At 38.8% G+C, this 13,532-nt stretch overlaps 1 protein-coding gene across 2 annotated transcripts in view; it reads left to right on the top strand.

Moving 5' to 3' along the window:
- LOC150080870 (flotillin-1-like) overlaps positions 1-13,532 on the top strand; it is a 321,558-nt gene that overhangs the window by 51,657 nt on the left and 256,369 nt on the right. For both annotated transcript variants that reach the window (XM_090380967.1, XM_090380968.1), the window contains exon 3: positions 12,363-12,453. In XM_090380967.1, coding sequence (XP_090237093.1) covers positions 12,363-12,453 — 91 coding nt within the window. The remainder of the gene's footprint in view (positions 1-12,362; positions 12,454-13,532) is intronic.

Below are 13,532 nucleotides of genomic sequence, written 5' to 3'. Positions count from 1 at the left end.
AGGGCGGATTTTGCGATTTATACAGAGTGAGCAGCTGTTTGGGAGAAAAGTAACGCCGAGAGCGAAAGAGAAAACCAAGTTTTTTAGATGCAGAGGAAGCAATATTTGTAATGTGCTTGTGCCAAGAGAGATTAGAAGTCAGGGTAATCCCCAAAAGAGATATATCATTTTGCCTAGAAATCGGAGTGTCACTAAAGATAAGCATAGGAGCAGAAGAATCCTTTTTGCGAGATATAAGACAAGATTGAGTTTTAGAAGGGTTGAAATCAACTAAGTTGTCTTTGCCCCACTGGAGAATTACCTGAAGATCGGCTTCGAGAACTTGAAGCTGATTGAGCTGGATAAGGTTTCTCAAAATGGAAAGTTGAATGCAATGTGCTATCATCGGCAAAACTATGGATAGGATTTCCAGTCAATGGAAGAAGGTCATTGATATACAAGAGGAAAAGAGTGGGGGAAAGAACTGAACCTTGGGGGACACCGGCATTAGTGGAGAAGTTAGAAGACAGAGAGCCATCTACCATCACCCTCAGTGAGCGATCAGAGAGAAAACTGGATAACCAATTACTAAAAACAGTTGGCAAACCATAAGATGGAAGCTTGTTTAGAAGACCTTTATGCCAAACACGATCAAAAGCCTTTGAGATGTCAAGAGCAACTACTTGTGTTTCACCGAACCTTTCCATTGAATTAGTCCATAAATAGGTAACATAAGCCAGATTATCACCAGTGGATTGACACTGACGGAATCCATACTGGCGATCATTGATCAGACGGAAGGTTTCTAGGTAGTTTAAGAGTTGGCGGTTAATTGATTTCTCCATTACTTTAGAAAGAGTAGAAGTAATTGCAATGGGACGATAATTGGATGGGAGGGATTTGTCACCCTTTTTAGGAACTGGCTGGATATGAGCAAATTTCCAAGCAGAAGGAAAAACACCTTTGGAATAAGAAAGTGAAAAAAGGCGGCAAAGAATAGGAGTAAGTTCAGGAGCACAGGTTTTGAGAACAAGTGGAGAAATACCATCAGGACCTGGAGCTTTCTTAGCATCAAGATTCATCAAAATCCTTCTGATATCCTTTTGACGGAAGACCACAGGAGGCATTGAATGGAGCGTGCTAGGAATGGTGAGAGGTGTTTTACCAAGATCATTAATACATGAGCTCAAAGAAAAATGGGATGCTAGCAGGTCGGCTTTATCCTTGGCTGAAGTGACAACAGAACCATCTGGTTTGGACAGAGGTGGGAGCAGAGATGGGCAAAAGTTGCGGCCAATAGCTTTGGCAAGAGACCAGAATGCTCGGCTACCATTAGGGCAAGAAGCAAATTTTCTACTCTTAGCCTGTTCAAACTCTAGTTTGGACTGATTAATAACTGCTTTACAATTGTTGCCAGCTTTGGTGTAGGCAGAAAATGAAACTGAAGAATTAGAAACAAGCCAATTACGATATGCAACGTTCTTCTCTTGGACAGCCTTAGCACATTTATTGGAAAACCAAGGTTTAGATAAAGGACGAGATTTTAAAGTGGAGTGTGGGATAAAGGATTCCATTCGTGCAAGAATAATTTCACTGACACGATCTGAGCAAACGTTGACATCAGAAGTTTTCAAACAGTAATCAGACCAAGGAAAAGAAGAAAAGAAGTCTCGCAGGTCATCCCATTTTGCATTCTTGTAATGCCAAACAATATGAGGTTGTAAATAGCCATGAGATAAAGGTTCCATTGGAGAAGAGGCAATCACCAAGTTGTGATCTGAAGTGCTCAAAGGACCTCTCACTTCAACCTTGTATTTAGAAGGGTTGTTTGTGAGAAAAAGATCAAGCGTATTGGCTGTATGATTAGGGTTGTCCGGTATTCTTGTAGGTAAATGAACAATCTGTGCAAGGTCATTAGTAATTGCAAAAGCCTCAGCATCTCGACCTGCTGGGTCGGTGTGACTAGAAAACGGAAGCCAGCTGGAGTTGTGAACGTTAAAATCACCAAGGAAAATTACCTCACTGTTAGGAAAGTTGGACTGGAGAAAGTCAAGTTGCAAAGAGAGGAAGTCAAAGAGCTCCAAGTGATTAGTGGAGTTGGGAGAATGGTAGAGACAACAGATGAATTTTACACAATGAGGTAGAGAGATTTTAAGCCAGAGAAGATCAAAGAGAGGAGATTCCAAATTGCCAAGTCACTGACAGGGAATATCAGAATTGACATATGCACAAGTACCACCTTTGAGGCGAAAGGAATCATACAGCAAATAATTTGGACATCTGAGATGAGCAGTAGTTGAATCAACTGATAACTGAGATTCAGTCAAAAAAAGTACATGGGGTTTGGAAGACTGCAAGTGGAAATGGACATCGTTGAGATTAGAATTGAGACCACGTATATTTGTGAAATGAATTAGGAAGTCCTTGGGAGGTTTAGATCTTTTCGCAGATAAGCTTGCTCTATTATTTTGACAATTCATGGTTTATTCAATAGTAAGAAAAAGTGGGTGGGACATGTTGTATGAAGTAATGAAATTTTTGGATATGGCGTACGTGTGGTAAGAATATACCCAGATCCTTGACATAACGTGGCCTCGACAATGCTCTCCACATACACACTACTCGGACTCCCTCCAGTCACTATCTGGCAGAGTAGAGGTAGCAAGATTATACACTAGCTGATCCTGAAGCTTCCTAGAGAGTTACCAATAGGTTCAGTCCAGTGTACTAACTAGCGGCCGGCCTGCGAACACCGTTTTAGAGCTGTACCCTCGAAATGTAAGGAATATTGGATCTCGCCATGACATTCATCATAACCTCAAAAATCATCAATCATACTGCATGATGGAAGAGATAGGGAAGGGTTGGCCGGAACTTAGCTCTAGAGACTAAACATGGGTTCCACCACTTCAAGCCTCCAATAAGCAAAGTGGTGGTATTTCACCGGTTGATGAGAGTCATCTACCACCTAGTACTGCCTGGTAACATAGAGGGGCGGCGTTCCTCCATGTGGTGTGGGCGCCACACCTCGACCCCTGCTTATGTTGGTTCACACCTGGGTGGTCACCCACCATGTACTTGTGCATGAAGGTTATACCCAGGATTACTAACAGTCCTGCCATCGTGAAGGTGCAAGCAGAGGATTTGGCTGTCATAGACCGTCCGGACTTCGCCGAAATTGGGTCCACTTTGACTTGAGTGTCACCCGAATATCAGTTCCATCAGCGTTTTAGACTCCCAGGTAGCAAGTACAGCTTGTCTGGCATATCTGAGAGAATGTCTGTGACAACCTCAAGGACCCGTTCGTTGTTAAAAGTTATTGTGCATGCCTTTATTTTGTTTTAATTAATTGATACTGCCCCTTGATTTTTATACATATTATCACGGTAACCTAATTTTAGGTTAACTTGTCAAAAAACCACTGGTAACTCTTATCACTTTGTATTTTGTTTTGGACTTGGTGCATCATGGTTTAAGATGCTCATGTGCCAGTAAAAAATCTGGGGCCTTTCATTCAGTGTGCTGTGAGAATGTTCTTCTCTGTCTCCATTTGGCAAAATGTTTGAATTTAATTTCTCAAATGATTTTCAGAATTGATTGATTATGGGATTCCATTTTTTGGACCACTCTTTTGGAATCAGAGAGAGAGAGAGAGAGAGAGAGAGAGAGAGACGTGGGTCAATCATGGGTAACTCTCAATTGCAACTAAAGAATAGATCTAACAGTATGCCTCAGGATCTTGCAGGCTTGCGTGATATATATTGCTAACTGTGTCACAGACATAAGCAGAATATTGGCGTTAAAGAGAGTGTTGGACAATGAAAGACTTTTCTTGGTTTGACACAGAGGAGTTGTATAAATGCAATTAAGGAGTTTAAATACTTGGGTATAATGCTGGATGATTGATTAACTTTTACTTTGCATGTTTGTTACATCACAGAAAAGGTATATAAACTTGTTTTACTGATTGTCAGGATCATGAAGGCTGAATGTGGACTTCTTGTAAAAGCACTGAGCTTATATGAGAGCGTGTATTTTTACAAATTGTGACATGCACCATGAATATCATTCAAGGAAGGAAGAAAGGTTATTCTTATGAAGCTTGCTGTTGCACAAAGAGTGGTTTTATTGACAATAGCCAGAGATTGTTGGACTGTGTCTTCAGAAGCAGTGTAGGTTCTTGCTGGTAGACTGGCAATTGATATTCATGTTGTTCATAGGGATTTATTATATGGGCTGAGAAGAGGCCTTCCTCCTGGACTTTCTGAACTATTTCTAAATGAAAATGATCTTGGTTAGTAGATTTCAAGGTGCTTTGGACAATAGCAGTAAGAGTTGAATAACTTATCTTCTTTCCCAAGATGGCAAAACAATAAAAGTTCATCAGATGCAGTGTTTGGGATGTATTGTACTTTCATGGTGACAGGTCACAGTTCATTTTAGAAGAAATTATATAAACTGAAGGCCTCTCAGTGAGTTGTCACTGCAGTGAACCATATCCTGTTAGCATGGTTTGTGTGATTGTAGTCACTATGATGACTTGAGGGATAACTTCATATGCAACCAACAGGGAAAATTACGTGAAGTTAAAGCTGGCAAAGAACCACTTCTAATCTTTGTCAGTGATCTATCACATTTAGTAGAGGGAGGTGGTATTAAGATTTTAATGTTTGCCAATGAGGTGAAACTTCACCCATAGATCAACAGTCAAGCAGATGCAGATAACCTACAAGCTGTCTGAACTCTTTCTTCAATTGGGTTGCTTTAAACAGTTTGGAGGTTAATCCTAGGAAATGCAGCTCAATTTCTTTTGCAGGTTCAAGGAAAACTAAGATTTTAGTTAACCATTATTACATCAAAGATATTTCAATTACAAGAGTTTCTGAAGTTAAAGATGTGGGTTTGATAAACATTAAAAAAAACAAAGGAAAAAAACAAATTGGCTTCATCGAACAGCATACAGATTTAAAGATCCTTAGTTCTCTGTGTTCCTATTCAGAACAACTGTACTCCCTATACTAGAGTTCTCTGTTCCTATATGGAACTCACACTATACATATTTAATACAACAAATAGAATTGCTTCAAATGAAATTCAATCATTATCTTTCCAGACATAATTCCATGTTTTACCACTGAATTTTCTACCCGAATCTCTCTTTTTACTTCAAGCTTCAATCTCTGGAAACTCGGTGAACTGTACAGGATCTAAAACAGTTGTATCACATCTTCTCTTGTTCTATCTACCTGCCTGACCTTTGCCATATTGATCTTCACGTTCCAGCAGTGGCTTCTAGACAGAAGATGACATTCCACACCAGTAACTCTAGGATAGAGATATCCAAGAGTTCCTTCTTTAAAAGAACTATGGCACTAAATATAGGGTGAAAGATGTCCTCATCAATTCTTGTGTGTGTGTGTGTGTGTGTGTGTGTGTGTGTGTGTGTGTGTGTGTGTGTGTGTGTGTGTGTGTGTGTGTGATGATGTCTCCTGCTATCTGCGATTCTCTTCAAGATACTGAACTAAGGATGTCATGAGTACCATATTTTTATTTCCTTGAATTGGGCTTATCCCGTTGGAAATGAAGTATTATTATACTTTGTGTTATTCTGCTATTTATTTATATTTTAATGTACAATCTCTGTATCTTCCTGTGTATTTTCTGCTTTGTTATACACTTCAACTGAGTGCATGCCTGTTGTGTATATATTATGTTATTTATAATAAATAAATAAATATCAGAAAGGTGATTTTCAAGGCCTCCTTGAAGTTTGTATCTGATGTTTTCAAAGAAGGGTGATGATAATTTGATGTTGTTGAAAACATTGAGGATATGATTTGAATCGATACCTATTTCTAATACTATTTTGGAATATCTAGGTTCATGTGCATTGATCAGCTGTTTAATTATTCATTATGATAAAGATAATAGGGAACACCTAAAAACTGTGCAGGTGGTACTGTTCTCCTAATAAAGTGGGTGAGCCAGCTTTGCTTACATATAATTTTTAATCATACTTCTGTTATGTTTCTTTTTGTTATGTAATGAATTACCTGCATAGCGACCTGATAATTTATGCATTTGGACTTTGTCTTTAGCATTAGTAGAGGCATATGGTGCAAGAAAGCAAGCTTATACAGCATCAGCCAAAAAAAAAAAAAAAAAAAAAATCCCTTCTCATTTCACCTGTCCATTTGCTCCAAAAGTTTGTCCAGTTCTTCCTTGAATTTATTTAAGCTATCAATTTCCTCAGTGACCGATGGAAGTTTTACAACTGTCTATTTTACAACTGTCTTTCTCCAACTTGAATTTATGCCCCCTCAGGTCTGCAATCTGAGCAAGAGGAAGAATCCCACCAGCATTAAACGTGCTCAAACCATTCAAGGCCTTATAAACCTCAATCAGATAACCTTGTAGGTGCCTAGTCTCCAGACATTGCAATTTGCACAACGTAAGTCGTTCTTGGTAAGTGCAACACTTTGCTCCGCTCACCAGTCTTGTTGCCTTTCTCTGTACTTTCCAGTAGCTCTACATCCTTCCTAAAATGAGTCATCTAGACCTGTATGCAGTACTCAAGGTGTGACCTGACCATTGCTTTATACAAGGGGTAATCACCTACTTATCCCTGCTAGCAAAATTCCTGTATATCATTGACAAGACTCCGTGGGCTGCTCTGGCAGCCTGTCTGAATTGCTCAGAAAACTTCATATCTCACTGCACAATTATCCCCAGTTCCTTTTCATTCTCCAGCCCTGAGTGTAGTACCACACAGTTGGTAGGTTATTGCTACTCATATGTAGTATTTTGCATTTGTCAATGTTAAACTTCAGTTGCTACCTCTCAGCCCATCTGTCCAACTTTTATAGCTTCTGTTGCAGAAGTGTGCTGTCATTACTGTCATTAACAACCCTGCCAACCTTCATATCATCTGCAAATTTTGACATTAAGCCTGATATACCTTCATCAATATCATTGATATTGTACATAGCTTAATTAATATGTACTGTAATATGTACATACTAACTAATTGATATTTCTGTTCGCTGACATTTTTTTTTTTGTTTTTTTTTTGTTTGTGATTTGATTGCAGATTAGCTTATATCTACCATATGCTTGTGTCACCTGATACTTTATATAGTACATCTGGTATCCATTTACGCCTAAACCGTTAACAGTATTTCTTAGTTGATATGAAAAGCCTAGTAGCTTCCAAGATTAAATCCTTGAATGCTTTCTATTTAGAAATTGTTGTTGGCAATGCCATCAGTTGGTCCCACTGTATAGGATTTATAAACTGTCTGAGACCACAAGACCACAGTAGTGACCTTTATGAAAACAAAAACCCTTCCCTTTACCCATTGATGGTAGTTACTACTTTAAGTAAATCCCACATCAGTACACTGTGATCACTGCCACCAAGTGGTTCTTCCTTTATCTGCAGATTCTTAATGCATGAATAATCACTGCTGATAATCAGATCAAGAGTATTACTCCCTTTGGTTGCGTCTTGAACATGCTGCTGCTGTACAAAACAATCAGCCAATAAATCCACAAAAGTCTGGCTAGTATGTAAATGACCCAGCTACAAGTTCCAGTCAATATCTGGGAAGTTAAAGAATCCCCCAATATAAGACATTCTGATTTACTGGCCCATTGGCGTCTCCGTAGCCAGGTGGGCAGGAGCAGCAGTGCGTAGCACACACTTCTTGATTAGACCGGGGTTCGAGCCCATGAGCCACCAAATATGGAGTATGCGGAAAGGTCAGGGAATGACCACTGCATATCCCCGGAGCAATATGGCCTTAGTTGCTAATGCTCCTAAGCATTAGCAACTAAGGCCATATTGCAACTAAGGTGGGGGTGGAGGTGGAGCCTCTGTTCCTGCCGTGAGGCTAAACGGTCGGGCTATCTTATTTTATTTGATTATTTGTTGACCTAGTTAGGTTGTATTGATATATTATGTTCATTAACATACTAATCATGCAAAGTTTTTGATACAATCTGAAATAATGGTATTAGTTGCATATGGGCGGGAGCCCAGGGGACAACTAAACTGAAGGCTATTACAAATGGCAAATGACTCCCCTTATTGTGTCTGTGCAGAATTCCAGACACCTTTAAATTTATCCCTTTTTTCAGCATTGATCTATACTTATTATGTAATCCGCTGATCTACTCTTAATATCCCACAGTAGGAATCATAGGGAACAGAAAAAAATTATTTTAGAAGTAGGCATGGATGTGGTACTTTGTTTCCTAAAGTGGTGGGTGTCCACTTTCACATATTCACTTCTGTTATATTTTTTATTATTAAAAGACTAATTAAAGGAAATTGAACAGCAAACCTAGTAGGCAAATCTGTAGTGTATAATTTGCCAAAGCTGATCTTGTGTTTGCTACTGGAGGGTTACTCAAGTGTAACAAATAGAATTTGAACACTGGCCCTTCTTATCGCTCTTAAGGAATTATTTATCTACTTTTCATTTGTTGGTGTGCATTTGAATTTTGTTTTTTCGAAACATCTTTCAGTTATGACAAATGGATACGGAAATGCCTGTATGACAGACCTGAGAACTTGCGAATGCTACCTGTATTGTGAAAACAAGTATGTTATGAGATGTGTATGAATTATGAAATTGTTGATTTATTTGGTACTGGTGAAATAGGTTGTTTTCTTGAAATTCAGCTTTGACATTCACATGCAATTTTGAACAAAAGTATTGTTTGACTATAAAAACTGTTTAGACAAGAAATATGTCATGATGACATTGTCACAGAGAAACTGGTATGGATGAGTTTTTCTAAGTGTAACCAAACAATCACTGTTCTGCATGTTTGGGTATATGGTGTTGCCACTGATATGGCATTGTGTGAATTCCATATTGATAGGTGGAACAGGACCAGGGTATGTCTGCCAGGGGCAAAGGTTGATGACGTTGTAGAGAGAATATCATCTTTTAAGGGCACAAAAGGTGATATAATTGTACACATTGGCACTAATGATATTAAGAATAGGAGACCGGCAGAATTACTTAACAAGTACAGGTCACTGTTGAATAAAAGCCGAGAATTAGGGTTGAAATTGAAAGTGTCTGCAATTCTGCCCAGACACGATAGGAGGGAGTATATGATGAGAGCCTTGTCAATCAATTCGGCCCTGGAAAGATTGTGCAAGGCTGAAGGGGTAGAATTTTTTTCAGCCTGGCCTGTACTTGTTAACAGGAGAGATTGCTTCTACAGGGATGGGATACACTTAAATAGAAAGGGTGCAAGAATATTTGCTGATGCTATCGAGGCAGTGTTAGGTGGGTCGGAAAACTGCTAGCTTGGGGGGGAGACAAAGACCAATAGATTGACAGTAGCCACTGGCAGAGGTGAAAGAGATTCTTGCACTGCTTCTATTAGAATGAGCAGAAGCCTGAAAAACAAGATGCATGATATTTCAGAGACTGCTGGGAGCCATTGCGGTACAAGTAAACACATGAGTTGTGTTAGGGTAGCTAAGAATAGAAACAGGTGCAGGTATACTTGCGTGTACACCAATGCTAGGAGTTTAGTAAATAAATTTGATGAATTTGAGGTATTGCTCAAAACATCAAAGGCAGATATTGTTGGGATATCAGAGACGTGGTGTCACACAGATATAAGGGATGCAGAACTGGAATTTGGGGAGTACAACGTCTACAGAAAGGATAGACAGGATAGGAAGGGGGGAGGGGTTATGCTATTAGTTAAGAAACACATAAAAACCAAGGAAGTGAAGCCAGTCGACATCGCAGGACAGTGCAGTGTTGAGTCAGTTTGGTGTGACATAAGCATTTGGGGATCAAAATTGAGAGTAGGAGTGTGCTATATGCCTAATGACTCTGATGAGTATAATAAGAAACTGTACAGGGAAATAGAGTGGGCCAGTAAATCAGAGAGTCTTATAATGGGAGATTTTAATTTCCCAGATATTGACTGGAATTTGGGGGCTGGTCACTCACACACTAGCAGGGCTTTTGTGGATTTATTGGATGATTGTTTTCTACATCAGCATGTTCGGGGGGCAACTAGAGGGAGTAATACTCTTGATTTGATTATCAGCAGTGATTCTTCATGCATTAAGAATCTGCAGATAAATGAACCACTAGGTGGCAGTGATCACAGTGTGCTGAAGTGGGATTTACTCAAAGAGGTAACTACCATTAGGGGTAAAGGGAAGGGTTATTGCTTCCGTAAAGGCGACTACGATGGACTGAGACAGTATTTAAATTCTATACAGTGGGACCAACTGATGATGTTACCAACAGCAAATTCAAAATGGGAAGCATTCAAAGAACTTATCTTGGAAGCTACTAGGCTTTACATACCAACTAAAAAATATTGTTCAAGGTTTAGGCCAAAATGGATGTCAGATTAACTAATGAGGCATATGGCAGAGAAGAAAAATGCATGGGATAATTACAAATTAACACATGACACAGAAGCCTTGATAGATACAAGTTGATATGCAACCAAGTTACAAAGGAGGTTAGGCAGGCGAAGGCAGATTACGAGAAATCCTTGGCAAGGGATGCAAAGAAAAACAGCAAAGAGTTCTTTACTTATGTAAACTCTAGAAGGAAGGGAATGAATCAGATTGGTCCACTTGATATTGATGGGTCAACTGTTGATGATCCTGTTCAGGTAGCTAACAAACTAAATGAATATTTTGCATCGACATTCACGCATGAGGAGTTATTCAGCGAGGGGAATGCCAGAGGTGTATTCAACTCTAGCAGTAAGCTACAGAATCTTGAAATAACTGGGAGTAAAGTGGAGGAGAAACTGTTGTAGATAACACAAGAAAGGCACCCGGAGTGGATGGGATCTATCCAGTTATATTAAAGGAGGCAGCAAAGGAAGTAAGCAAACCCCTAGCCATAATTATGAGAGCTTCCTTGGACTCAGGGGAGGTAACCATAGACTGGAGATGTGCAAATGTGACCCCAATTCACAAAGGAGGATCAAAGGCTGACACAAGTAATTATAGACCTGTGAGCTTAACTTCTGTTCCAGGAAAATTAATGGAGGCACTGGTTAAAGAAGCACTGCAGGATCATTTAGACAAGACTTCAGTTATAGCTCGGACACAGCATGGTTTTGTTAAGGGGAAGTCTTGCATGACCAATTTGTTTGGGTACTATGATGCAGTCACAAAAGAACTGGATGCAGGGAATAACTTTGATATTATATACTTGGATCTTAGAAAGGCTTTTGATACTGTTGCACATGGAAGACTGCTACACAAATTGGAGCAGTGTGACATTGGAGGCAAGTTGCTGCTATGGATAAAGGGGTGGTTGAGGGGGAGAAGACAGAGAGTGGTAATCAATGGACACTGCTCATCGTGGACTAATGTTATTAGTGGAGTTCCTCAGGGCTCAGTGTTGGGTCCATTATTGTTTTCTGTATTTATAAATGATATTGATGATGGTATATCAAGCTTAATGTCCAAGTTTGCAGACGATACAAAGGTTGGCAGGGTTGTCAAGGACACTACTGACACTATGCTGCTGCAACAGGATCTGGAAAGGTTGAGCAGATGGGCTGAGAGGTGGCAAATGAAATTTAACATTGACAAATGTAAAGTACTACACATGGGAAACAGCAACCCCAGAGCAACGTATCAACTCTGTGGTACTACACTGACAGTGGTAGAGAATGAAAGGGACTTGGGGGTGGTTGTGCAGGCAGATATGAAGTTCTCTGAACCGTGCAGACAGGCTGCAAGAGTAGCTCATGGAGTATTGTCAATGATATACAGGAATTTTTCCAGCAGGGATAAGGAGGTGATTATTCCCTTGTATAAAGCAATGGTCAGGCCACACCTAGAGTACTGTATACAGGTCTGGAGGCCTCATTTCAAGAAGGATGTTGAGCTGCTGGAACGAGTACAGAGAAGGGCAACAAGATTAGTGAATGGAACAAAGGGGTGCTCTTACGAAGAAAGGCTTAAGTTTTGCAAATTACAGTGTCTGGAGACTAGGCACCAGCGAGGTGATCTGATAGAGGTGTATAAAGCCTTGAATGGTTTGAGCATGCTCAATGCTGATGGGATTCTTCCTCTATAAGTTTAAGGCTCAGCTGGACAGGTATTTTGAACGAACAGAGGGGTGAAGTGGAAGTGGGTTTTTTTTTTTTTTTGGCTGATGCTGCATAAGCTTGCTTTCTTGCATCAAATGCCTCTACTAATGCTAATGCTAATATGTTACCAAAATGACAGAAATTAGCTGTTTCACTTTTCATGAATTTGAATCATCCCATAATGTCCTGTAAGTAGCAAAACTGTATTAAAATAAATATTAAAAATGGATTTATATTGCAAAAATTTACTAACTTGTTTTTATATGTATTTCCAGGATATCTCTTAATACAATGACATTATCAATAGAAAGTCCAAAAGTGTACACACAACATGGTGTACCTATTTCTGTTACTGGAATAGCTCAGGTAAATTTTTGTTGGTGGTATGATTTAAGTACATGACAGACTTCAAATGTATCGATAACTGTTCTTAGCTAGTTCTCTTACTTCAGTAAATTAAGTTTTATTTTGTTTGTTGTGTAATGTGATTTGCTTGACCTTTCATCATGATGTATGTTTTGTATTTTATCATAAATCATTTTGAAACAAACTTTGGCACCTGATATAAAATACTTAGAAAACAGTATTAAAGGATTGCATATCTCTATTATAACCATTCAACAGACCACTTTTGGTCTGTTCAGTGGCCTTACGCCTAGATAGTCAAAATGGCGTAAACCAAGTGAAATGAAGGAGATATCTCTGCATTTCTCAAATAGTCATTCGTCTTGATCAAACAATGATTTCATTGATGTTTTGATTGTTTTGGGATGTTGTTGGTTTACTATGTCTGTCTTCATCTTTACACAAAAAAATTCCCTTGCAAAGCCTTTGGAGCTGCTGAATACCAAATTTTGTAATCATAATGCAACAATACCTAATCATGCTAATAATGGTTCAATTTGTTAATTTTTACGATAATGTTACATTTCATATATAACATTACAATATTAATAACACTAAATTTTCAATTTATTTTTAATTTATTATAATTATCATAAATTGAAACATTAATATTTTGGATTATTCCCACTAGTTACAATGGATGTGCCACACAGTGGTATTCACACAAAATTTATGCAGAATTTAGTCCAAAGATTTTATGATTTACCAGCCAAGGGACAATTCCAATTAACCATTCAAAATTGAAAGTGTTTGGAGTCTGCTGATATGACAAGTGAGCTCCAAGTCTGTTTTAGTTGAATTGACTTAACTAAGTGGCCAGATCATCTCTCTCTGTTTACTTGTCAGTTTACTGTTGGTTTATTCATCTTTCAAGGTCTAGGCAGCAGGTGCAATATCACATTTTTAAGGGTTTTATTAATGCTAGGATTCTTAACCTCTTTGTACAGTTACCCTACCTTCCTGCATTTTCTACTTACCTACTTTATTCTATATGGTTTCAAATTTTGTATTGTATACAAATTTTTTCCATGTCTACTCCC

Source organism: Mastigoproctus giganteus, chromosome 9 (genome assembly GCF_048544385.1).
Source record: "Mastigoproctus giganteus isolate SK-2022 chromosome 9, ASM4854438v1, whole genome shotgun sequence".
Taxonomy (NCBI): Eukaryota; Metazoa; Arthropoda; class Arachnida; order Uropygi; family Thelyphonidae; genus Mastigoproctus; species Mastigoproctus giganteus.
This window is presented reverse-complemented; position numbering and strand designations above follow the sequence as displayed.